General features: G+C 47.8%; 1 protein-coding gene across 2 annotated transcripts in view; it reads left to right on the top strand.

Annotated features, from left to right (window-relative positions):
- Nucleotides 1-206: 206 nt before the first annotated feature.
- GNAO1 (G protein subunit alpha o1) overlaps nt 207-27,243 on the top strand; it is a 171,143-nt gene continuing 144,106 nt past the window's right edge. For both annotated transcript variants that reach the window (XM_046684294.1, XM_046684293.1), the window contains exons 1-2: nt 207-1,067; nt 1,285-1,327. In XM_046684294.1, coding sequence (XP_046540250.1) covers nt 950-1,067; nt 1,285-1,327 — 161 coding nt within the window. In that variant the 5' untranslated portion in view covers nt 207-949. The remainder of the gene's footprint in view (nt 1,068-1,284; nt 1,328-27,243) is intronic.

Consider the following 27,243-nt stretch of genomic DNA (forward strand, 5'->3'; position numbering starts at 1 on the left):
CGCGCCGCCGCCGGCTGACGCGGCCCGGGCGCGCGCGCCTCCTCCGCTCCCCGCCCCTCCCCGTCCCGGGGGCCCGGCGCGCGGCCCTGCTGACGTCAGCGGGCGGCTGGCGGTGCGGGGTGCGCAGAGCCGCTGGCGCACTCGCCCCCTCCCCCGCCCCGCTGTGGCGCGCGCTCGCTCTCCCTTCATTTTTTTCTCCCCTCCCTCCCGGCCTCTCTCTCTCTCTCCCTCTCTCTCTCTCCCCCTGGAGCTCCCGGCTGTCCGCGGCTCCCTCGCGCTCTCCCTCTCTCTCCGGTAGGCTCCACTGAGCGATGCGAGCTCTGGGAGACAGCGACGCCGCCTCCCGCTAGAGACCTGCCCCCGGCCCGGCCCCCTGCCCAGCCCTGCCCAGCGCGCGGGGGTCGGCGAAGGCGCCGCGGACGCACCGACGGCTGAGGACCGGCGATGCACATGCACTAGCAGCACCCCCTAACTCACTCCCTGCACACCCCGCGCCGCCGCCGCCGCCGCCGCCTCCTCCGGCATCAGCGGCAGAAGGACCCACCCTGCCCCCCACCCCACCCTCCGCCGGCTCCGGCTGCGGCTCTTGCCTCGACTATTATTTTATTTATTTTGGGTCGTGCACAAGCCTCAGTGCCTGCAGCCCGCGCCTCCTCGGACCGCGGGCGCCTCCTCCCTCGGCTCCGGATCCCCAGACCCCGGCCACCCTCGCCTCGACACCCCCAGAGCCCCGCCAGCTACCGCGAGTCTCCGCTGCTGGAATCTTGTTAGCGGCTGTCTTTTTGGGGGTTTCTGGTTTCCCGACATTTTTGTTTTCAGCCAAGGGGAGGATATCGTGATTTTTTCCCCTTTGAGCCCAGGCTCTGCTCTCTGGGGGGGGTGGGGGGCGCGCCGAGCCGGGGAGCCGTGCCAGCCGAGTCGTGCGGGCTGTGGCAGGGAAGGGGCCACCATGGGATGTACTCTGAGCGCAGAGGAGAGAGCCGCCCTCGAGCGGAGCAAGGCGATTGAGAAAAACCTCAAAGAGGATGGCATCAGCGCCGCCAAAGACGTGAAATTACTCCTGCTGGGTAAGGACCGGGCTGCCACCCCCATACCCCCGACCCCGGCCCCTCCGCATCCCCTCCGCCAGCTCCCCCGCCCGACTCGCGCCCAGGAAGACCTGGTCCCGAGTTGGCACCACCATGTGCCCAGGATCGCCCACCCCATCGCATGCCTTATCCCTTGCCCCCCCCCGTTCCCCTAAGCTGACACTCACCAGTTTTTCCCCCCTGTCTGTCCCAACAGGGGCTGGAGAATCAGGAAAAAGCACCATTGTGAAGCAGATGAAGTAAGTCCCTGTGGCATTGGGATTTGTACTTATATTAAGAATAATTTTTTATCATTTGTGTTACCTTGCTCACTCCACATTGCTCTCCAGGCCCAGTTTTTAATTCGTGCACACACACACACACACACACACAGACCTGGATTTGACTCCCCTCCCCCACGCCCTACGTTGGTTCTGGGTCCTCCACCCCAACTCCCCGGGTGGGTGTTTTTTAGGGGGAAGGGAAGGGGAGAGCCTGTAGTTGTATGAATGACAGTGTCCGCCATATTGATCAGAACATCACACTATTGGCATGATTATGATCATTACTCTTGCTCGTGGGGTGTTTCGTGTGTATTGATGCCTCCATTTCTGTCTCTGTGTCTCTGTTTCGTTCTATCTCTATTTTTGTCTCCTCCTCCCTCCACCCCCCACTCCACATCCATAATCCCACTTCCCCCTGCTGTCCTCCTGGGGCAGTGATTTTGAACTTGGCTAAAACATGGAGGGGACCCAGCCCTAGGCTGGGGGTGGAGGATCAAGTGTCTGCTGTTCATGGATTTGGTGCTGAATTGGAGGCTGTGGTTTCTGCCACCTCCCCCCCCCCCCCCCCCCCACCCCCCAAAGAGGACAAGGGTTAGGGGAAGGGGCATGTGGGAGGGGAGGAGGTGGGTTTCCCAGCGGATGTGACTGCCACAGCTGTATCCAAGGCAGAGGTGGAAGGGGGACGCTGGCTGTGAGGCTGAATGCCCGCCCCTTGCTGCCCCCCCCCCTTCCTCCCCCACCCTCCCAGCGTTCGCTCTCCTGACACTGGCAGTTTCCTTCACTCTATGGCCTTTATCAATGTATTTATTTACACTCTGCATAGGCCGTGTTCCGTGTAATCTATCCACAATGCGGATTTCAGGCCCGCTTGCCGCCGCCCCCTTCTACCTTAGATATCAGTTTCCCCTCCTAATTAACTGGGGGTGGATTTGAGTGATGGTTGAAAATTAAAACAAAATGGGATATTCCTTCCCTTCCACACTTTCTCAATAAAGAGCCTCGCCCCTCCTTCCCACTCTCGGGCTCGCTTCTTGCCCCATCCGGCAGGTCCTGGAGAGCCCACAGGCAGCTTTGCTTGGGGAGGGGGTGGCCGGCGGGAAAGGGGTGCGTGCCCGCAGGGCCTCCAGGCCCTGCTGCTTCCGTTGGCCTGTCAGTTCGGGACGGAGGAGTCGTTAAGACCGTTTAGCGAGGGTTCCACGTCGCTTTGCTGTGACACCTTGGTGCACACACAGCTCCTAATTAGGGGTTGCTGTGCAGTAAACAAAAATGATTATTCTTCAACTTGACAGAATAGCCGAAGTAATTGCATCCCGTAGGAAAACAATGGAAAATAAAAACCTCTTTCGTGGAAAGGTGGGTGGGAGACGAAGCATGCTTGCGGTTTCAGAACCTAGATGCAAAAAATCTTGCATGTGTAACAGGCATGACAAGCGGGTTCTAGGCGGCGCCATGATGGTAGGGAGTAGCGACTCGGAGACAATTTCATCCGGCTGCTTGACATGTGCTTATTTTTGTTTGAGAGCTCCCTGGAGCTTTCTTTGCAGAGGCCCCCTCGGCTCGCCGCACCCCTCTGAGCCATGGGTAATTTGGCCTGGGGCTTCTCTGGAGCTTGTGCAACCCAAATAGATGGGGAGGCGGGGCCTGGGGAATTGCTCTTTGCAACAAGGTGCATGTTGCATCTGCCTGGAGCCCTTGCAGGTTGGTAGATGCAAGCAGCGCCGCCCCTTTCTCCCGAAGGGGAACGTTTCAAAACTTCGGAAGGCTGTAATCTGAAGTGGCGGGCTCAGCCGGGTAGAAGCCCAAGCCACCGGAGCTGGGTGAGGTTTCAGGCGTTGCGAGTGGTGGACAGCGCCTAGCCGAGGCAGGAAAAGTCGGTGGGGCTCAGCTCGGTGGCACTCGGCTCGGCTCGGCGCGGGCTGGGCGCGGGGCTCGGAGGGACTCGGCAGTGTTCGGAGCCAAGTCGAGGCCCCGGCGGAGAGAGCCGAGCCGCTTCGTGGGGGGGGGGGTGCCGAAGGCGTTCGGAAACACTCGGCGGTGGGGGCGGAGAAAGAAAGGAGGGGATACGCTAGAGTCTGCAAATTAACTTTGCATCTGCCAAAACAACTCCCTACCTGCTTTTCCTGAACAGGCCCCATAAATTAGGTTGATTTAATAGGAAGTTTAAAATTATATACCGAGTCCCCCCAAAGAGTACATCGCATTTTTTATTCAAAGCGTGCTGCGCTCTCTGAGGAGATAGGTGTGCCATTTTAGAATGAAAATTCCTGATAGTGTATGGGGCAGGAAATCTTAAATGAAGGCTGTATGTAGACCTTCGCAAGAAAGGCTTATCTGACTTGTATTGGGTTACACTGAGTAGGGGGGAAACATCAAGCGTTTGATGTTTGAGGTGGTTGAATCAGATATTCGATCATTTCTTCTCTTTTCCCTGCACTCTTCTCACTCCCACAGGACGCTTTTTTGCAGAAAAATGTCAGGCAACACTGAGATTTTGTAGGTAAAACTATTAATATTTTTAAAAAAACAATACAGCGACTCTGTTTAGGAAGGAGGCTAGTTTGTTCAAAAGGCGGGTCGGAAAGATCCCTGGCCCAGGGCAGCTTCTCCACGAGGGACCCTGGCGTCCTGTCCTCCGGAAGCGTCCATGAATGGCAGCTTCTCCCCGGAGCCCTCCAGCTTGGCTTGAAATAAGTCAGATCAGGGCCTTGCGCCAAGCTGGATGCAGGACTTGTTTTATTAACCACAAAATGTGGGATTGGTGTCACTGTATCCTAGTGACAAATTGTTTTGAGCCCTCCCTTGCAGAGATGATTTTACCATTTGCCACTCGACTGAGAGTCGCTTGAGTCAGGAGAACTGTCCTGTGGGTGGGGCCAGGCCCCAAAAGCTAGGTGGCATTTACAGAAAGCAATTTTTGACTTGCCTGTGCCATGCGATTGGTGATCAACCTATCAGGCTGTAGATACGAATTAATTAGGACGCTGTTTTATTTCACCTGGGCGGAGGAAACGAGAGAGTTCTCTGTGGGTGAGGCCCTGGGAGAACTTGCAGATTTCCTAATGGGGACCGGGGTTTAATAGCCCAGCCTGTTGGATTGAGAGGAAGAATATCCATATTCAGACATCTCCAGATCCTTTTTAATCAGCGTTTCCATAAGAGCAAAGAGCCATTACGTTCCGTCTCCATTCTCATCCACGTTGTGGTGTGATGATTAGAAGAACAAATAGGCTTCCGTATAGGCTCGTAGTAACTGAAGTTATATGAGAAGGGTCTGGCTCGCAGATGCAGCTTAGAACGAAGTGTTAACACCCCCATCAGCCTAGGAACATTGCTGGGAGACTGACCTTTGAAATTCTTTTGCTTGATACATGTTGTAATAGGAAACTTGCATCCACTTAAGAGATGCAGCAGATTAGACTGTCATTTTAAAAGCCCGATTCTGAATATTTTATTAAAAATTTCATTTGAACATAGCTTTCTGTGGTTTTTGTTTCTCTGTGTATGTGATTGTGACTAGTGTTTGGGAGCTCTGTCAGACAATCCAAAACATTTCAGTACTGAGAAATAAACAATGATAATTGAGACAGCACAAATATAATTTTACACATACCATGACTAATCAGTGACTTTTTTTACGTATGGCATTTTAAATAATTTTGCTTCTTAGGAGGTTATGACTTCATCTGTGATACAGCGTCATCATTTTTGCAGTCCATCAGTGGGACTCTTTTAGTCATTTAGACTAATCAAGATTTTTAAAAGGAAGAGTTAATTTTATTTAATTACCAAAACCTTTCCAGAGAAATCTCTTAAAGAATTATATTTTATGAAGTATGAAATCAGCGGAATATCGCTTTAAGTGACTTCCCGTTCTGAGCAAATAGTGACAACTGCTTGGACGTCTACCCGATGAAAATGTAAAATGAACTGTGGAGTTGCCATGGGCACCACAGTTTGCCCTCATTTGAGATGTTGAGTTTTCTGTGCTGTCGTGTTCAGGGTGTCTGTCTTTGGAGCATTAAGTGGACTTTTACGAAGATAGAGAGTTCAAAGGTGGCAATGAGGCATGGCTTGCTAGCTGGTAGGCTTTTCATAAATGGACACGGTAAAATGGAGCACTTTGGATGTGCCTTCATTCCCGAGGTTCCTGCTCAATGCCATTGTAAAACAAATTTAAGGATTTGCCTGGTAAAGACATACTTGCTCATACAAATATCTCAGCCCTTCCAGTGGGATATGATTCTGAGGACAGAGCCCACCCCGTCAGGGAAGGCAGTTTTAAGACATCACCTGCTGCTGAAAGCTGGTGGTTTCCTCCTACCAGCTGACCCTGACTTTGTAATTAGGCTGCCTCCTGTTTGGCTTAGGTTCAGGGCAAGCTCACGTTTATTCACCACACTGCTGTTCAGCGCCTACTAAGTGGCAGGCATTAGTGGAGGTGAATGGCAACTTGCAGCCATTACTCTGTAAAAGTGCAGCCGTCTAAAAGGCTGTTTCCTGCACATCCCTAAAGGGTCCCGTGTTGAGGCAGGGCTCCACTGAGAGCTACTCCTCTAGCTCTGTGGACTTGTTATTTCTGCAATCATCTTGTTGGCTGCTTTGCCCCGCTCCATTCCTCCTGTCTCCATGTTTATTCAAATGGATGCACCTTGCTCTCTGGAGACAGCATGAGTGCGAACAGAATGTCAGATCAAGTAGCAGATGAGTTCTCCTTTGCTGATGGATGGTGCTCTCTCTCTCTCTCCTTACTGTTCACTGAGCTGTAAATACCAGCAGACCTTCCTGCCAGAAGACTAGCCAACAATCCACCTCATCTCAGGAATCAGCTGTGGAATTCATGAACCTCAGTTACCTGTTGGATTTTGAAATAGAACCTGTCTGCTTGTTGAAAGGCTTGTTGCTGATTAGGTTAAATGACTGAAACTTCATGTGGGATTGACATGACTCAAGAGGAACCCAAAACTTCTGTCCTCTATGTGTGGGGCTAGATTAGATGTACTGTGGCCAGAGTCGGAGTACTGTCTTGTTTCTTTAGCACTTGGAACTCCCCAGATTATATTGTGCTTCTTGGCATGCCACTTTTGCTAAAGATAGGACAGGATCACTCATGTCTTTCAGCTGCTCACATACCCTATCTCTGTTAACGCTGGAGATTTCATATGAGTAGAATAAGGCCCTATTTTTCTGACATGTGCTCAGTCCCTCTGGATGCAGGGACTTGGCTCCCTGTATCTCAGGGTGTTTTCAGTCTCTCATTTCTTAGGAAGCCAGACAGACCTTTATCAGGAGAGCACATCTTGATCTGAAAGACAGTAGACAAGCTGGTGAGGGGATGACTTCAAACTGAAAAAACATTTTGGAAAGCATTACCCCCAAATTTGACACTAGCAAAGAGCAACTTTTGATTTTGAAAAAAATTTTAAAAATTATGTGTGTGTGTTTGTGTGTGTATATACATACTACATGGATTTTAAAACAGTTAAAAGATGCTATGAGAAGGGTGCTACACCTCACTTTTTTTTTTTTTTGAGGAAGATTAGCCCTGAGCTAACATCCACTGCCCATCCTCCTCTTTTTGCTGATGAAGGTTGGCCCTGAGCTAACATCTGTGCCTATCTTCCTCTACTTTATATTTGGGACACCTGTCACAGTGTGGCTTGATAAGCGGTGCATAGGTCCACACCTGGGATCCAAACCAGCGAACCCCAGGCTGCTGAAACGGAGCGTGCAAACTTAACCGCTGCACCACCAGGCTGGCTCCCACCTCACTTTCTTGTTGAGTACATCATCAGAAAAAGCTTGAAGGCGCTCAGATGATCTCCATTCTAAGAATTTGTTCAAATTTGTCTCATATTTTTGTTTTATTCCCTGCCTCTCATTCATGCACTATACTGGTTAGAAAAGAAACTGTCTAACAAATCAGCCATTAGCTTAGGAGGGATGGAGAGGAAGGGCAGTGGCCTGTTATGAGTTCAAAGAAATAGGTAGTTTCCTACTTAGAGAAGCAGTTTGGCACACTTCTCTAAAATTGAGAGGTGATTAAGAACCAGGCTGCCTGGCTTCAGATCTTGGCTCTACCACCAACTAGACATGTGACCTTAAACAAGTTACTTAGCTTTTGCACCTTCATTTCCTTGCCTGTAAGATGGGGTTGATAATAAAAATAACTACATAGGAGGGTTGTTGTGAGCATTAAATGATGTAATTTAGGAAATGCCCTTCTAACATTTTCTAGAACATGGAAATCATCATAGAGATGTCAGCTATAGTTTTTCTTATTCCTCTAATTGATTTGTGGGTGTTCCCTTCCCATATGGAGTTCTCTTCTCAAGTATGTGGGACTTAGCTGCCCTGAGAGCCAGAAGGGGGGCACTGTGTTTCGTGCTCGTGGCTTCTTCCCCTTGCCTGCTCTGCAGCACCAGTTATATAACACACTGTGTTGTCATAACTGATGTGACATTTTTGATGGCGCAGCTGCTTCAGCCCTAGAGGCTGGAGTGATATTACAGAGAGTGGGAAAGAGCACTGGACCAGGAGTCAAGACAAGTAGCTCTGCCCCTGCCTCTCTGGGGACTTTGTTTCCTGAAAGAGTTAGACCCTGGGTACCTCAAGCTCCTTTCCTGTTCTGAGTGGTCTATGAAATGGAGAGTTACCTTCCTTTTTAGGGTCTTGAAGTCTTTGACACAAGGTTCTAAATATAAAGCATCAATTATGGTTCCATCCTGTGGGGGTAGGTGGTACCCATGAAAGCTCTTTTAAGGCCAAGATAACAGCAGAATAGCAACTTCAACCACAAAGCTTTGTCAGCCAGGAAAGTCGTAGTCCTGAGAGGCATTTTGCGAAAACCACCTCTAACCAAACTTTTCATGCAGACATGGTTCTCAAACCAAAGAGGATCTGAAAGTATCCTGTTAGTAAGAAACAGGATGTTTCTGGGAGCAAAGACCCAGTGACATGTTAGAGGCAGAAGTGGTTTGTCTGTGGCTTCTAGGATGCTTAGAAATGGAGACAGTCCTGGCTTCCACCAGGGTTGGCTACATGTGAAGAAACTTGTCTGGGTTCAGGTGCCTAAGGTCCAGGGAGTTGGGAGGTTGGCAGACCAGTGAAAGGGGAGGATCAGGAGAAGGGTGTGGTAGTTGTGTCTCATTCTCTGACTTGACTTCGGGCAGGTCGTTCAGCCCCTCGGAGCCTCAGTTGTTCATCTCTTCATGAGGATATGGACTTTCCCCATAGAATTTCTCAAGCCTCTGTCAGGTTTCTAGCTCTAAGGTGCAGTAAATGCAAAGAGAAACCTAGAAGCCTGACACGCAGCGGGGAACAGTGGGAGTATTTACCGCCCACAGCTTTTATCTGCTGAGCCATCTTTAGTTCTAATTTTCTTTACAGAGCAAAGGAAAAACATTGTGCTTTTCATAGCACCAAAAAATTAAAGTAAAATAAAATCCTACAAGGCTAATAGTCAGTGCCCTGAATTTGTCCCCCTACTCTCTTGATTTCGCAACCAAGAATGGTGAAAAGAGGAAAAGGGGATAATATGTAAGGATGGGACTCCATGGCCAACGATGTACCCTGGCTTCTCTGCCTAGGTCTTAGCTGACAGATGGATCTTCTATGGAAAATCATTACTTAAGGGGAGAGCGTCTCTATGCTGTAAAATCAACCCTGGGTCACCTGCCTCCAGGGTCACAGAGCACTAATGCTTATTACACGCTGCAAATTAATTAGGTTTATGTGTCTGTCTCCCTTGTTAGTCTGGGTGCCCTCTCCCCACCAGGGCTCCCTAAAGCAGGGATAGTGACTTACTTTTATTCATAATATAGCACTGAACCCAATGTCTGGCACAAAGGAGATGCTTTAATAAATGTTAGTTGAAGAACGGAGAGGAAGAAATGAGGTGCACAAGGAATGCAGACTCATTTCTACATAAGCCAGAATAATAGTATTGAAAGCCTCTGATGGTCATGGGTTGTGTTCATCATTTTCAATCCAATCCATTATCTTTGTTTTTTTCACGTCAACCTATGAGGAAATGCAGTCATCAACTCCATCTTACAGATGAGGAAGTGAGGCTCAGAGAAGTTAGGAGGCTTGCTCAAGGCCACACAGCTTAGTAAGTGACAGCAATGGTTTCAGACCATGATTTGTCTAATTCCAAAACTTATGTCCTTTCATTCTAACCCCACACAGTTCTTACTAGACCACCCCCAGCATAGGCAATTGAGAGTTGGCAGACCAGGACCCAGGACCCACCAGCAAAGGGGATGCCAACAGTCTTGATTGAGGTCGGTAGCTGAGAGCATAGCAAGTGCTCGATTGGTGCTAGGTTCCTTCTGGAGGTGTGGAGGTGGTGGTCATCATCAGGTATCATGTTGATTCTGACACCACTGTTCCCTAACCACCATCTGGACAGCTCCTAAAGTCATTTTCCATTCCTGCCTCAGAAGTGTGGGCCATTTGTAGGTGGCAGCAGAGAGAAGCTGCCACTGAAGACTCTGGCTTTTGTGGAAGCAGGTGGCTTGGAGAAGACCTGGGAAAGACAAGATAGTAGGATATCCATCCATTTAATCATCCATCCATTCGTCGATCCATCAATCCAATTGTCCATCCATAAGCATTTCATTTACTGAGGGCCTGTTGTGTGCTAGGCATATACATGGTGTCATGGAGGTAGAGAGGAAGGTCTCAGTCCCTGCCCTTGAGGAACTGAGGCTACAGGGAGCTCCATGTAAAAGACTCTTACACTTCAGGGCAGGAAGTGCCATAAAGCTATGGGAGAACCAAGGGCACCTTCTCTAGGCAGGAAGTTCAGAGGGGTCAGCAAAGAGAAAATGACATGTGGGCTGAGTCTTAAAAACAAGGAGTAGTTAGCTAGGTGGAAAAACGGAATGCCAGGTAGGGGGCCCAACATGTGCAAAGGCACTAAGACATATCACCACATGCAACATACTGGGGATATAAAATAATTTGGTTTGATTAGAGCACAGTATGTAAGAGGAGTATCAAGAGATGAAGGGCCTTGTCTATTATGCTAAGGACTTTGGATTTTATTCTGAATATAATGAGATGCCGCCAGAGGATTTTAAGGAAATGGGTGGCTGGATGCATTTGTGCTTTAGGAAGATCACCTGTGAGGCCAGGAGGGAGTCAGGTCTGGACGTTAGGAGACTAGATGGGGAATGTTATTTCTGTGATCCAGGTAGAAAAGATTAAGAACTAAATTAAAGCAGTGGGTGTGAGAAAAGGAGACAGACTTAGGAGATATTTGGGCGGTGAAATAATTGAACTTATTTGATGATCAATTGAAAGGGCATTGAGGAGGAACTAAATTTTAAAGGGTGTAGACAAGAATAAGTCCAGGGTTCCTGGCTTGGGCCACTGGTGGGATCGTAGTGTCATTCTCTGAGATGGAGAAATGTGGGAGCAAGAGGGAAGACAGAGAGAAAAATGATGACTGACTTTGGTCATGTCAGTGACGCTTGTGGATCATCCAAGTGGAGATCCCTGGCAGGCAGTTGGATATGTGGATTAGGAGATAGAACGCACCTGGGGAGAAGGGTCAATTTGGAATTCTGTGGTGTTTGTGGGCAGTGAGAGCCATGGAAGTTGGTAATCTCACCAATCTGAGTGAGAAGGGGAGAGAAGGCCGAGGATACATCTCCCACCACACTCACACACCCCAGCTCCAGGAGATGAGAATCGCTTAGGAAGAGGAGCCTGTGAGGGAAACTGAGGAGTGAGCCGAGAGATAGGAAAGAAACTTACATAGAGCAGCATCATGAAAGCCAAGGAAGGAAGGAGTTTCAAGAAGGTGAGGAAGTGGTTAGTGGAGTTGGATACTGCAGTAGTCAAATAAGTGAAGACTGGCAGGTGTCCATTGGCTCTGGAAAGTTGCTAGTGACCTTGGCAAGAGCAGTTCCAATAGAGTTGCAGGAGAAACGCCAATGGTAGTGGGAGTTGAGTAAGTGGGACTGAGGAAGTTGAGGCTGTGAATGGAGACTCTTGGAAAAGAAATCTGGGCTATAGAAGGAAGGGGACAGAGGTAGGGAGAGAGAGAGGGTATAGGGCTCTGGGAGAGCTTTCTTTTTACTGTTCCCTTGGCTAGCATGGCAGGACTTGGATCCACTGAGAAGCTGTAAAGAAAGAGCCCAGATGGAGGGAGATGTTGAAGATATGGGAAAGAAGTGTTAGAAGGAGCAGAGCCCCAAGAGGGTGGGCAGAGAGGGGGTGCAGAGTGTGGACTGTGGCTTGATCTCCACATGAATGTGTATCTTTTTCCCTGAGACTGACAGGAGGGCAGTAAGGATGGGAGTGGGTAGAGAAATTGGGGGGCAGGATGGAGGGAACAAGAAGTTGAAGGAGTTCCTGCCTTATCATTTATTTTTTTCTCTGTGAAGTGGGAAGAATTAAACAGCAGCTGTGCTCATTTACCAGCACACTAAAGACTGGTAACCTTTATTCTATTCAAAGCACTCATTTATTCATTTACCCACTGTTTATCTAGCACCTGTTGTGTGTTAGGCACTGTTCTAGGTGCTTGGAGATTCAGTGGTGAGCACGTCAGTCCCAGGGGAATCAGGCAATAACTCCAGAAACAAATACTTGGACACAGTCATTGCAGACAGTGAGAATTTTCTGGGGTCACACTTTTGCATGGGGCCTTACACTGATGACTGGCGGATCCAGTTCCTGCCCTCAGAGAGTTGAATCAAGTGGAGGAGACAAATCATTGCTGTGAGGGCACAGAAGAGGCAGCGATGGAGTTGAGTTTGGACAAGGGCTCGGGATTATGCCTGGAGGCAGCTGGGTGGAGAAATGAGAGTTCAGTGGACACCCATTGTTTGTTGTTTTACTCTGCCCAGCTTCATTCATTCTAGGCTGTTCCAGTAGGGCTGCCCCTCACTGCCTTTGCTGCCTGAAGACAGAAGTGGGCATGTGACGCAGCCTTTCCCATTCACAAAATCCTGTTCTCTTGGCCACAGTGATTGGCCCAGGGGATGGGATGTGACTCTAGCCAGGCCAGTCAGAGAGCTTCTCTGGAATTTTATAGGCACTATGAAAAAGAAGCTGTTCATCTGGGATCCCAGCAAGGTCCTCACTGAGTTATAATGATGAAAGCCTGGAGCTGTCTGTGGCCATCTTTCCACATCTGCATTACTCTTTGCAAGGAGGAAGCTTGCTTATCATGGGACACACTGTGGCTTTGAGAGATTGGGAGATAGGGGAGGGAATGGGGAGAAGAGAGGAGAGAGAGGAAGCCAGAGGGACATCTGATGAAGCTGGCTCATAAGCTGAACGTTATGTGAACCAATAAGTCTCTTCTTTTACGTAAACTAATTTGGGCTGGAATTCTCTCCTTTACAACCAAAATCATCCAGATGAAAAGGGTCAGGGTTTCCAGGAAAACAGGAGCAGTATGAGCTAAAGCATAAAAGCAGAACTCAAACATTCAGGGCACCATCAGGGAGTTGTGGGTAGTCTTAGGCGACTGAAGAGTTGGGAGCTTGTGGGAGTAAGAGGAGGGGTCTTTGAAAGGAAGAGGGGCCTAGACTGTAGGGTTGCCGGGTCTTTTTGTTAAGGGGTATATGCTTGAAATACGTAGTAGGGAGCACTACCCTCCATGGTAGGGTAGGAGGGTGCCACGTCGGGAGTACTTGGAGAAGGGAGACCGGATAAGGGGCTCAAGAACAGAAGAGAGATTTTCATAATCTGAACTAGGCTGGGAAAGACAATGAGGAATTGGATGGGGGAGAGATTTTGGAGGCAGACTAGATGAGACCTGGTATCTCTCTAGTTGAACGAGGAGAGAAGAGAGGGCATCAGAGAAGTCCTCCCAGTTTTGAACCTGGGTGATGGAGTTAGGAGGCCTAGAAGCAGGGAGAGTGGTGGCAGTGGGAAGATGGCAAGCCACACCACAAACACAAATTCCAGGTCCTTGCAGCATAACTTTGGCATTAAGCCCACAATGTTCAGTGGTTTTCTTAGGAAGTCGTTCTGGCATTTAGAAGAGAGGTCAGGGCTGGAAGGACAATTGGGCTCAGGTGTCCTGTGTGGCAAGGCCATGAGATTGAATACAGCGTCCCTGAAGTGAGTATGCAGATGGAGCGGAGGAGGGGGCCCCAAGGAAGGAGCCCCCATCGTGGACGTGAGCAGGGGAGCCTGCCTTTGGTAGACCCGTAGGTAGCTCCAACTGGGAAAAGGGGCCAGAGGAGCAGGAGGAGGACCCTGCCACATGTGGAGCCCCCAAGGGAGGGAATGTGCTTCGGAAAGTTCTGTGTGGAGAGCAGGGTTCTGTTCCGTGGCATCGCCCAGCTAGATAGGGACTGAGAAAAGGCCACTGTATTGGTGCCTGAGGTTATTACTGGCCTTTGAAAGAGCAGCTTCAGTGGCGGGAAAGGGATAGAAGCCAAACTTAAGAAAAATTTTCCCATGGAGATAAGTCTGGACTGGAAATAAAGAAACCTGAGTTCTGGCCCAGCTCTGTCCCTATGTATCTTGGTGGCCCCAGGAAAGTTCCTTAACTTCTCTAAGACTTAGTCTTTTCACATAAAAATTAGGAAACTGGACCAAATGAGCTATAAGCTTCTGCTGGATTCTTGAGGTCATAATTTAAATTTTGCTGTCCAACAAAACAGATGTTCTCGTGGCAAAGGAATTGCCCGCCTTCCCCCTTAGTCACCCCCTACTGAGATAATGAATTATAACAAAATTAAGCTTTCAGAACTCTAGTGCTAATTGAGAAAGAAAACTGGGACATCAGTTCAGGGAACTGTGGAAACCAGTGCGTGTTGCGTCCACGTATACTCGCCGCTGAGGGCGTGGAGCCCCGCGAGGTGGGGAGTTGTCTCGTAACACCAGCAGGGTTTACCATGCCAGGATCATGTGCTGCTCTGCCACGGGGAGGAGGGTGGAAAGTGGTTCCAGAACACAAAGACGCAACAACCCTGGGCGTCCCCCTCTCTCTGAATTATGAGGATGGGAGAAAGAAGGCTTGTGAGCCTGAGCCGGCTGTGTGGGGCAGCTCCAGTTAGGGTGGGTGAGGGAGAGCTGGAGGGACCCAGCCTCGGGAGGAACAAGCTGAGAGAACCAGAGGCAAGGGCAGAGAGGCACCAGCTCTGTGTCCCTGGCACCTGTGGCCCTGTCAGTGGGGGACTTTGGATGGTGCTGGGAATAACCTGCTTCTGAGCAGTGGCCATTCTACCCGCCCGTTTTTCTCCATGTGCAATATAAGGCCTGCTTCTTCTTTGAACCCTTCCCTTAGGGTTTCAACCACGTGGCCTCACTGTTCCTAACTTCTTTGGCACGTGTTTGTTCATTCTGTGAATTCCAGTGGAAGACCAGCCATGTGTTGGCATTTTCTAAGTTTTTAGGAATAGAGACCTTAATAAGACTGACAAGCTCCCTGCCCTCAAGGCCCTTACAGTTTTAGAGAACGGAGATGGACAGTAAACAAGTGAATGACTAAGCAAGGTCATTTCATGTACTGATGTGTTCTAAAGGGGAAAATTGGGCTTAAACAGTGGTGAGTGGTTGGAGAAGATAAGGGATAAGAAAGTGGGTCAGGAAGGATCTGAGGAAAAGGAAATAACAGATGCGAAGGCCCTGAGGCAGAAAGGAGCAAAAAGAAGGCCCATGAGACTGGACTGTAGGAAAGGAAAAGTGATACAAAATGGGATAAAAGAGGCAAGGAAGAGCTGACTTGCAGGGCCTGGTGGCTATAGAGAGGCATTTGGGTTTCATTCTGAATGCCGTGGAGAGTTGAAAAAACAGGGGGTGACCTGACTTATGTATTAAAAAGATCTCTCTGCATTCTGGAAAAAGCAAAACCATGAGGACAGAAATCACATGAGTAGTTTCTAGGGGTGGTGGGAGGGAGGGATTGACTACAAAGGGCACAAAGGAACTTTTGGAAGTGATAGAGATATTCTATCTATTAACCATAGCGGTGGTTACACAACTGTTTATGCTTATCAAAACTCAAACTTTATATCTAAAATGGGTGAATTTACTGTAAGTAAATTATACTTCAATAAATCTGATTTATAAAATGTACATTTTTTTTTTAATAATAAAGAAGGAATTGCAGTAAGGCTTACCCGGTGCCTTCAGCTGCTGTGTGGAAGATGGCCGGCCGGGAGCAGGCGTGGAAACGGGACCACCGTGCAGTCGCGCAGCCCGACCGCTCACTGCTGGTCTCACAGTCTAGCTGTGTCATGTGCTGTTCCCGGTGGCTTCCTTACATCAGTTTATTGATGTGTGTTCCTAGTTTTCCTGTTTACATGGCTTTCCTTTACAACTGGCTTGAAAGCCCGATGTGGGTAGAAACCATCTGCTGCTTTTGTGTGGCCCGTGGTAGATGCTTCTTATGTGGTATTTTCCTTACATTTCAGTGGTGCTTGAAAGTTTACAAGCTGCTTCTACAGTCGTCGTCTCCTTTGAGCCTTGCAAAAGTCTCGTCAGGCTGTACGGACAAGGCTGAAGCCCCGTTTTGTAGATGAAGAAACTGAAGTGAAAAGAAGTCAGTATAGCAATGTTAGAGAAGCATAAATTTGGGAGATCCTTGGCTTTGCCATTTGTTGGCTATCAGTGTGATTTGGGGAAAATTACTTAATCTCTCTGAACTTCAGTTTCCTAATCATTAAAAAAAGATTAAAAAAAAATAAACACAATGCAGGTACACTGTGAGGATTAAATTAGGTAACCAACCAAAAGCACTTAGCACATAGTTGAAATTCAGTAAATAGTAGCTATTTGTGTCATTTTTACTATCAGAGAAAAAAGTGATTTATTTAAAGTGCTGTGGCCAGTACATGATGAAACTAGATCCTGGTTTTTCTTGTTCCAGGTATGTCTCCTTCCATCGCCTCACTCAGTACATTCTTACTGGTTGTCAGTTGATTGGTCCAGGATCAATTACTTTTTTACCAACTCAGATCCTTGAATGCAGTCATTGGTAAATTCAGCAAATATTGATTGAGCATTCACCGCATGCTCAACACTGTATAGACACAGGATATAATGGTGAGCTAAGACAGGCTGCATCTCTGCCCTCAAGGGTGGAGATGCCCTTACAGTTAATCAGCATTGCAGCCAGCTGAGAGGTGGAAAATGCTGAGGGAGCACCTACCTCACTGTGGGGTATGGGAAGACTTCCCGGAGGAGGCAACATTGAAACTGTCCTTTTTAAATCAACATACAAGCAAAATGTGTGTTCGTTTAAAAAAGCAAGCACTCATGTAACCATCACTAGGTAAAATACTAGAGCATTGCTAGTACCCAAGAAGGTCCCTAAATACCCCTTCTTGATCACAGCTCTCTCCCTCATTCACTACAGCTTGACTTTCATGGTGTTTCCTTGCTTTTCCACAGAGTTTGTCACCTATGTATGCCCTGTGTGTGTATCCTCATCATATAGTTTAGTTTTGCCTGGTTTTGCTATAATTGGAATCATGCTGTTATGTTTTGTCATATCTTTTTCATTGTGTTTGTAATATTCAAGTTGTGTATAGCTGTACTTCATTCATTTTCATTGCTGTATAGTATTCTATAGCATTGGTCATATGAATATTTATAATTTTTCTATGTAGCATTCACAAATATTTATATATACTCCTGAATATGCCATATATTATTCACTTCACTGCTATATAGTATTCATTGTTATGTACCAGCTATGACTATACTGTAATTTATTTATCCTAGATTCTCTCATTGATGTGCTTTTGGGTTATTTTGAGTTTTGGGCAGTTATGAAGGATCCTGCTATCAGTCCCTTTGTAGATCTATATCCTGAGCCACATGCATTTGTGAAGAGTTCTTTGAAGTAGAATTGTTGGGAATCTTCAACTATATTAAATAATGCCACTTTGTTTTCCAAAATGGTTATTCCTTGTTACACTCCCTCTAGCAGAGAGAATTCCTGTTGTTCCAAATCCTTGCCAATATTTAGTATTGTCAGACTTTTTAATTTTTGCCAAATGGAAAGGTAAGTAGTTGTTTTTCACTGTGGTTTTATTTTACATATTCTAGATTACTAATAAGGTTGAACAGCTTTTCATATATTTATTGGACATTGGATTTTCTCTTTTGTGAAGCACTTGTACTTTTGTTACTCTTTTTATTAGGCTGTAATTTTCTCAGTAATTTGTAGGAGTTCTTTATATGTTCTGGATACTAGTCCTTTTCCAGTTTTATTCATTAAAAATATTACCTCCTGTTCTCTGGTTTGTCTTTTCGCTTTGTTAATGGTGTACTGTGATAAAAAGGTGTTCTTATTTTTAATGTAGTCAGATTTTTCCATCTTCCCCTTTTTGGTTGCTGTTTTTGTGTCCTGTTTAAGAAATCTTTCTTTTATCTTGAGGTGCCAAAAACTGTCCTCATTTTTTCACCCTCTTCAAAAAGCTTTAAAGCTTTTTTCCTTTCGCATTTATTATTTAATTCACCTGTAATTGATTCTTGTATGTGGTGTAAGATAGGGGTCCAGTTTCATTTTTTCCCTTTGTGGATACCCATTTGTCCCAGCACCGCATGTTGAAAAGGCCATTTTTTCAGTCACTGCTCTGTAGAGCCACCTGTCAGAAGGCACATGTTTATATTTGCAGGGACCTGTTTCTTGGCTCTGTGTTTCGTTCTACTGGGCTCTGTTCCTGTGTCAGTGCCACACTATCTTATCACTGTAGCTCTCTAGCATGTCTTGATATTTGGTTTAACAAATCCCCCTGCACCATGGTGGTCTTCATGAGTCTTTTGGCTGTGCTCAGCCCTTTGTGTTTGCATGTAAATGTTAGAATCAGTTTATGTTATGAATCTATTTCGGTAGAATTGACATCTTTAAGATTTGGCATCTTTACATCTTGTCTTCCTGATCCATGAGCATGTTATGGTTTATCATTTACTTAGGTTATCATAATTTATCTTAAAAATATTTATATGGGCCGGTCCCATGGTGCAGCAGTTAAGTTTGCACATTCTGCTTTGGTGGCCCAGGGTTCGCAGGTTCGGATCCCGGGTGCAGACATGGCACTGCTCGTCAAGCCATGCTGTGGTAGGTGTCCTACATATAAAGTAGAGGAAGATGGGCACTGATGTTAGCTCAGGGCCAGTCTTCCTCAGCAAAAAGAAGAGGATTGTCAGCAGATGTTAGCTCAGGGCTAATCTTCCTTAAAAAATATATATTTATAATATTTCCTATAGAAGTCTTATATACTTTTTGTTAGATTTATAGCTAGATACTTGATATTTACAATGGTCTTGTAATTGCTTCTTTTTTTTTGAATTGCATTTTGTTTCTGTGGCTAGTATATAGAAATACAATTGATTTTTGTATATTGATTTTGTATTCATCAACCTTACTTAATTTTTATATAAATTCTAATGGTTAATCTGTAGATTGTGAGGCCCAGAGAAGGGGGCAGCCAGTCCAGGTTTCCATAGCTAGCTAGTAACAGAGCAAGAATGAGTGTGGTCCCATTTCTCCTTAACTTCCCAAAGGAGAATATTCAGGAAGAGTTGAGAGAAGCCAGTTGGGGAGAAAGAAATAACATTTTTTGAACCCCTATTATTTAAGATTCTTAGGGGGCCAGCCCCGTGGCTGAGGGGTTAAGTTCGTGCACTCCACTTCGACGGGCCAGGGTTTCACTGGTTCGGATCCTGGGCACTGAATGGCACCGCTCATTAGGCCATGCTGAGGCGGCATCCCACATACCACAACTAGAAGGACCCACAACCAAAATACACAACTATGTACCAGGGGGCTTTGGGGAGAAAAAGCAGAGAAAAAAAAGATGCTTAATAAACACAATCAGCTTAATCTCACTGGAGGCAGGTTCTTGGTTTTCCCTGTTTTATAGATGAGAAAGTGAGATTCAGAGGGGTTATTCAAAAAACTCTTTCAGGGTCACACCTTGGTTCGTCACAGAGAGGACATGCCAGAGTGGGAGGAGTCCTGTTGCTCTGTCGTGCGTGTACGGTCTCTATGTCTTCTGCATTCAAGTTTAGACACTCATAGAGCTCCCTGGGCCTCCTACCCTCCACCATGCTGTCTCCCAGGGCCCCAGCCCTGTGCAGATCTGGGGCCATCTCTAATAAAGCTGTACCAGCATCCTTGGACTCACACAGGCCTGCTTATTGTCAACTCTTGGGTTGAGTTCCTACCCAAAGTCCTGAGGTCAGTTTCCACCCCTGCCCCCCTACACCGTTCCCTCTTAACCGAGAAAATTAGTTCACAACTTGTTGGGTTCTGGGAACCAAATTAGGAGTTGCCCTGGGCATCTTGTTTCAGTCCTGACTTGAAAGTATGGCTGGGGTTTTATGACCCTGCTTTGTTATACAGTAGACTGGAGAGGATTTATGGCTGAGTCCTTCCTGGCACCCTTCCCCCAGTCTTGCTGATTGTCAGGAGCTGCCTGCATGCAAGGAGGTGGTTTGCTGTTGCTGGCTGTGCAAGGGAATCGTGAAACGCTCTGTTTGTGAACACAGCCCAGCAGCGCTCTATTCAGGATGACAGCTTCCTACTCTGGAACACACGGCCCTTCACAGGCTGACTGTAAATTATGCAACTCCAGAGCTAAACAATGAGGAGTAATAGGGAGAAAGGAGGGACAAACTGCAGATTTCAGCCTGGGTCTGAAATGTGAGTGTGCAGACTTAGGCTACTTGGCGATTGATGGCAGGAAGGCCTTTCGCAACTGAGAAAAGCCAGGAAGTCCTGTCACACTGCTACTTGTGAGAGTGGGTTTCACTTTTTTAAAAAATGTAAATGTTCTTTTCAAACCCTGTTTACCAATTCAGGGAGAGTTTTAGAACTAGGAGGGACATTTACAAAAGAAAGTAGTCATTTGGTGTTACCAAAAGTAGGTGAATGCCATACACAGTTTTAACCTTTGTCCTGATGGCCCCGAGTTATTTTTTATTATTGCTTTGTGCTGAAAATCACCAGCGCCCCTAAGGGCAATTGGTGCGCAGAGTATCCCCCCCAACCCCGCATCATGGACCTGGAATGCAATTACGTCTGCTTTGATGTGCTTTATATCATTTTCCTGTCTCTTCACTTGTTGTCATCCTTCACATCCTGCTCTTTCAGTGTTCCTACCTCAAGCATTATTTCCCTTCTCTTGTTCTGCTCTGAATCTGCAGTGACCTGGAAGACCAAATGACTGGGTTTGTAGCAGTAGTGTGTAAGGCAAGAATGAATAGGATATAAGCGAGGACCTGAGGAACTCTTCACAGAGCAGAGTGCTTGTGCTTTAGTGCCTGAACGTCTCTGCATTGCTGCCTCCTTATGACACAGGGTTAAGTATGTAAAAATGCCTTGGCAACTGTGAAATGCTCTACAAATATAAGCGATGAGATGAGGTTGCTATTGTTGTGCAGTCCGGTGCTCAGAGTTCTTCATTGCCCTTCATGGCTCCTGGCAGGGTTTCAGTTCGCAGAAACGGCTGCACAAGTAGCTTCTAGATAAGAGTGATGTACTGTCATTTGTTACAGAAGATTTGGGGCTGGCTTCACCAGCGAGGAGGCTGGTATGAAGAATCTCTATGGCAAAAGCCTTCTGCCGGGCCCTTTCTGTAAGTGGACATGGGCACACAGGAGTCAGACTGCGTGATGGGCAGGCCCGTCCCCAGGAACCCTCCCATCCCCAGGGTTTCTGCTCACCTGCGTGAGAAGTTAAGGTCACTCAGTGAAGCCAGGCCAGACCCAGTTGCTACTTTTTAGTCAAGACCCACACTAGCAGTTCTTTCGGGAAGACAGGATGTGAATTTAGCTGTTTTCAGATGTTTGTAGTCCTTATACTAAAGTATTTGAAACCATTTGGTTACAGTGGTTTTCACCAATGTTATTGTTCAATCTTTTTTTTTTTTTTTCACTCTGCAGATATTTATTGAGCTCCTACTGTGTGGCAAGCCCTGTTTTAGGTGTTGGAACTGAGCACAACACACCAAATCCCAAATGCCCAAGGAGCATTCTTACCTTCTAGTGGGGGAGGCGGGCTGTAGACAGACAGGTACAGTCTGCGCTAGGCCCTCTGGTGGTAAATGCGAGCGGGGAAGGATAAGGCAGGGAATGGGGAGGGGAGGTTACACGTTTTAAAAGTTGTCAGGGAAGGCCACACGGAGCATTGGAGAAATTGGAGCAAAGACTTGATGGAGGTGAGGGAGCCAGCCCTGTACAATGGGGGAAGAGTGTTCTAGGCAGGGGGAATAGAAGGTGTGAAGGCACTATGTCAGGAGTGTGCCTGGTGTGTGTGAGGAACCGCAAGGTCTGTGTAGCTGGAGCTGCAAATGAACTGGAAAAATGGGTGCCCTTGTGGGGTTTGTGGTTATTTGGAGAGTGGTCTCACTTAAAGGTAGAGGTCAGAAAGAATGCTCCATCACTAACATGCACACATCTTTGTCTTGTGGGCGTGTGGACTGTGTTATTTCCCTGCAAGACCAGCTGCTTGGGGCGGGGGGACTGGAGTGTCCTGTGTGTGTGTCCTGACAGAGGAGGGACATTGGAGGGGAGGAGCCCTTCCAGGAGTGAAGTGGTTTGACTCTGCATGGCTTCAGAAGGACAGGTCATTCTGGCTGGTCTTTGGGAGACAAGCATCCCGGGAGTGTGGGCCGCTCGTGCTGCTGGTCCCCGAGTGGGGAGGCTCTCATCGCTGGTCCTGGCTCTGCCGCCTGCTCTCCCATCCTGCAGTTCCCAGACCACGAGCACTGAGGCTGGGCCTGTAGACCGAATTCAGGGTTGCTGACCCAGGTGTGGCCTCAGCCCTGGACACACTCAGCAAGCAAACCTGGGGTCAAGGTGCAGATCCCTGGGAACCAGAGGCACAGGGCAGGTTTCCCCAAGTGTAGCCCGATGCTGTAGTGATATACAAGTGAACACATGTGTTGGCATGTTTATTTAACGTGGTTTAGGACAAACGGTCCCTAACACATCAAAACTCTGGTTTTACGGATGATTATGGGGTAGGAGGAAGTCAAAGGAAGCAGCGCATTTTTTTGTGCTTTTTTTTTTTCAGTGAGGAAGATTGGCAACAGATATTAGCTCAGGGCCAATCTTCCTCTTTTTTTTTTTTCTCCCCAAAGCCCCAGTACGTAGTTGTATAACCTAGTTGCAAGTCATTCTAGTTCTTCTATGTGGGACACCCCCACAGCATGGCTTGATGAGCGGTGTGTAGGTCTGTGCCCAGGATCTGAACCAGCAAACCCCAGGCCGCAGAAGCAGAGCACGCGAACTTAACCACTCAGCCACGGGGCTGGCCCCAGCAGGGTCGTTTTTAAAGGGCAATAAAAATCATGACGGTAGAACAAAAAGTGATGTTTGGGCAGTGCTATGCTCAAACCTATCCTCAGCCTGGGGGTGCTGATTTCAGACAGGTTCCTGCCTCTTAGGGATGAGAGTGCCTTGGAAGGCCTCCTCCTCTGCCGTCTCAGGGAGGTAGTAGCAGTGTCTCTGTCCGAACCCGAGGTCCGTGAGCTGCCCCATAATTCCCACATCATCATCTTCTTCCCAGCATTTGCTTGCTGGGTGTGTCTGTCCCATTGCCGGCGCTGGCCTGGCCCCCTCACTACCATCCCTTGCTCAGTCATTCTCTGGGTCTGGGGCATAGAGTCTACTCACTGTCTTCCAGAAATGCTGTCTTTTGCCCTTCACTGCCCTATTCAGCTGCCTCAAGTGGTTTCCTTTCCCCCCCTGCATTGGGTCTGAAGCTCTCTTTGGCTTTGAGAATGCACCGTGGGCTGGAGCTGGGGCTGGAGCCCCACACTGATCCTGAGCTGGCCCTCGTTCTGTAGAATGCCTTCTCTCTGGCGTCCGCCCACACTCCCGCCTCCACCTCTCCCTCGGTGCTGGATGCTGAGGCAGGCTTCCTCTCCCCTTCTTGTGCACGTCTGGCCTCTTAGGGCCAGCTCGAGCCTCATCTGCTCATAGGGTGTTCCTCTGGACGCTGACCCACACTGCTATCTCCATTCTGTAGATTATTTTGCATATGATGTCTGCACCACACCATTAGAGGTTTGTAATATGCTTTCATGGTCCCGTAGAGATTATCTGGGCATGACAGACGCACGACTCCACACACACGCGCTATTGCCAGCAGAGTCTTGCTCGTTGGGAGCCTGGCAGAGACTCTGCACATGAGCTGTGCGGAGAGGAGCAGTCTGGGCCTGATGGTGGACTGCACTGGCTTCGATGTCAGCCCTGCCTGGTTCGAACCCTGGCTGTGCTATCTCCTAGCTTTGTGACCTTGGGCAAGTAGGTTTGAAGATTATGTGAAACAGAGTAGAAAGCATTTAGCCCAGTACTAGGAACATAAGTATTAACCATTGTGGTTATTATTGTTCACCAATTGGCAACATCTGGATGTTTAGGACTTGTTTCCTCATCTAGGCTGTAAACTTCCTGTGGAGAGAATCCAAATTCATATTCTTTTCTACCTGTTGAGCCAAATAGGTCCGTGGTGCACAGTGAACATTCAGGGTAAATGTACATAATAAGTAGAGCAGCCCACTTACACTGTTGTGGATTTTCTCATAAATTGACTGTTGGGGTAGACTGTTCGCAATGCTTATGTGAAACTTCAGTAAACGTATATGATATGTCTTATTTGTGTTTTGGGTCCCCAGTGGATTAAGAATTGCTGAGCCTATCAAACCACAGCTCTTTATTGAGCACTTACTGTATGCAGGGAGAAGGAAGGACTATGCTCCCCGACCTCTTGTTGAGGAGATTCCATCCCTGACTGCCCCATCTCCTCTCTCTACAGCCTAGACCTGTGCCTCTGCTCCCTTTCCCTACAGATCACCGAATTTTCAACTCATTCCAGCAGGTGCTAGGGCCAGTTCTGAGCAGTAGAGGAGTTTGTGGCAAGGCTGCACTTCTAAGCCCTTCCTTCCTACACTTCTGCTGCTAGGGGCAAACATCTGAAAGAAATAATGTCTTGATGTAGGCAGTGGTCACACAGGTTCTACAGCTAGAAAAATCTATTGAGCTGTACACTTAAGATTTATATGTCTTACTATATGTAAACTATATCTCAGTTTTCAAAGGGGTAATAATAGTGTTTTTTGCTAAGCAAAGGAAGGCCCGGGAAATTGAGCAATGCCCCTGAGTCGGCCAGCCTCAGGAGAGTCTGATTCTGTAGGGAACAGGGAACGGTGCTCTGTGGGGGAGATGTTTGGCCCCTTGCAAGAGAAGGGCATGCCCCAGACAGCCTAGTTTTCCCTGCTTAACTACTAGCATCAGCCGTCTGCAAACCTTCTGCATCCCCCCATCCTCCCTTCACCTGGGCCTGAAGAACTGGGATGAGAGGCCCCATCACCCGCTTTGGATGGCCTGAACTGCCCAGCACGTGTGTTCATGGCCACAGCCCATTCTTCGGCCCAGACTGCCTGCCATTGTGAAGCACGGGTTTCAAGTCCTGTCTCTGCCACTTGCCAAGCTGGGAATCAGCAAGTCTGCCCTCTCTGAGCCTCTGGGGTTTTCACTCCTGTAAAATGGTGATAAGACCTGTGTTATCGGTCTCATGGTTGCTAGGAGTAGCAAATGAGATCATGGATGTGAATGTCTTATAGGGCCATAAAATATAAACTATCAACACAGTGCACCCTGAAGCCCAGCTTAATTCCACCAATATTTAAGAGCTACGGAGTGTGAGGGACAGTGAAGGCCAGTGGTTCAGTCTGCAGGCTCTAAAGGCAGACCGCCAGGGTACATTGGTCCTGGCCTTGCCAGTTACTAGCTGTGTGACCTTAGCAATCTGCTTTACCATCCTGGTGCCTCAGTTTCCTCAGTTGTAAAGTGGGAACAAGGACAACCCTTGCCCCACGGGGTTATAATAAGGATGAGATGAGTTAATCCAGGTAAAGCACTTGGCTTGGGGCTAAATCATGCATCTGATAGTACCATGGGCCAGGCTGTCTTCCTGAGAGGACATCTTTACTGGGCAGAAACAGGAACAAAAAAAACAGGTCTCATTTAAGTCTAACTGCTTTGTGCACCAGCTTGAGGTTTGGGGCTTGAGATCGATTATGTGCTGTATTTGGTAAGTTTTTCTATTCTTAATCTTTTGAGTTTACCTAATAATTAAAGGTCCCCTGTGACATGTCCTTGCCTTCAGAGTTTTGCTGCAGCATCAGTTGTGAGCTCTCTGACTTACAATTCAGCGAAAAAGTGACGGAGTGGGTATTCTTGTTCAGTTCAAGGTGATTGCTGCAGTCATTTTTAACAGGACACCAGATTTAGCTAAACGCTTGCAGTGAGGTAGCGTGCATATTAAATTCAGGATCCTGGATATACAGGTTAGCCTCTGCATCTTTCTTTTATGAGCTTGGATTCGAAAACATTGTATACAGCTGACATAGCAGTTTCTGTGCTGCCTAAGCGGGCAAGAAACCCCTATCCTTAGAGTCAAGTGTTGGCTCTTTCTTCGTCCAGTTTTTGAAACGAGCATTGGTGAAGCCCCGGGCTGGGTGCTGTAGGGGATGCAGAGAAGGGGAAGAGGGCCTCGGTTGTGGAAGGCCCGCCCACGTCAGGTGTTTTACATGCATTAAGATCCTTTAGTCCTCAGATACTACACCATGAGTTAGGGGTTATGTCTCCCTTTTTACAGATGAGAAAACTAAAGCAACGTTAATCAGTTGTCCAAATTCACCCTCTTGGGGTGGAGCCCGGATGTGATCTCAGGAGCTTTCCCAGGAGCCCGTGGTGCACTGTTCCTCGGCTGCCATTCCCATTGTGTACATGTGAATGGCGCCCGCAAGATCTTAGTCCTGAGTGAATTAATAATAACACACGATAAAGTTTGCAAAGGGAGAGAGAATGTGCTATGTACGTTCCTAGGAAGGAAGAGGCAGATGGAGGCAGAGGAGATGCCAAATAACTCATTATCTGAAATCAGTTCTGTTGGGCTTTGCGTTTTGATCCAAATGTCCAATATGTATTTCTGATACTCCAGGAATTGCCAAAAACTATTAAGAAGCTGTGCCTAGCCCCAGATGGGCTAGGAAATCCTCTCAAATGTCCCACCGTGGCTTCCCTCTTCATTTCCTCCCTGCCCTTTACTGGGACTGGAAAGTGCCTCATTGTACTGAGTAGAGCTGCTCATGCCAGAAGCTGGATGCCTGACTAGCTCACACTCTCCTGAACAAGGAGGTGATTTGTATCTGGGCCTCAGATACCTTTCCTGGTAGGTGGGAATGGACCATCACCCACTCTTTTGGTTCTTGCAGGGGTGTGAGTTGTAGGGAGGAAGTAGGATATGAGGTACCAACGTCAGGAGAGAAAACAAAAGTGGAATATTAATGTTCTGCTGCAGTAAGTTTGGCAAGAAAGGTTTCCAGCAGATAATTCTCCATAAAATGAGAGGTGCTGAGACCTGGTGGTGAACTTGGGGCCCAGCCACACCATCCACTGTGGTGACTGGCTTCATGGGCCAGCTGGAGAAGGGCAGTGGCTCTGCTCCCATGAGAGCTCAGCAGGCCTCGCTGAACTCCTGCTGCCTGATTCCCTAGGACAGGCTCCAGTCTGTGTGCCTCCTGGCCCTGCCCACCTGCAGCCTCTCCCATTGCCAGTGGTCTTGCCTCCTTCTTGCTTGAACCATAATGATCTTCCTTCAGTTTCTGAAACATCCTCTGTGTTCCCTGACTCGTGTCCAGGCCTTTGTCCATACTGTGCCCTGTTCCCGGAGCCCTTTTTACCCTGCTCTTTGCCTGGCCAAATCCCACTCACCATCCAGACCTCAGCAGACATGTCACTTCACAGAAGCCCTCTCTGAACCCATAGGCCACTTGTGTTTCCAAAGCACATTAAACAGGCCCACCCACCACTCCTGTTATCTTTTCCTTGTGGGCATGCACCCACACCTTTTTAAAAATGTTAAAGACACCACTTAGAGAGAATGTGCTCAGTGG

The sequence above is a fragment of the Equus quagga genome, chromosome 13, assembly GCF_021613505.1.
Source record: "Equus quagga isolate Etosha38 chromosome 13, UCLA_HA_Equagga_1.0, whole genome shotgun sequence".
Lineage (NCBI taxonomy): Eukaryota > Metazoa > Chordata > Mammalia > Perissodactyla > Equidae > Equus > Equus quagga.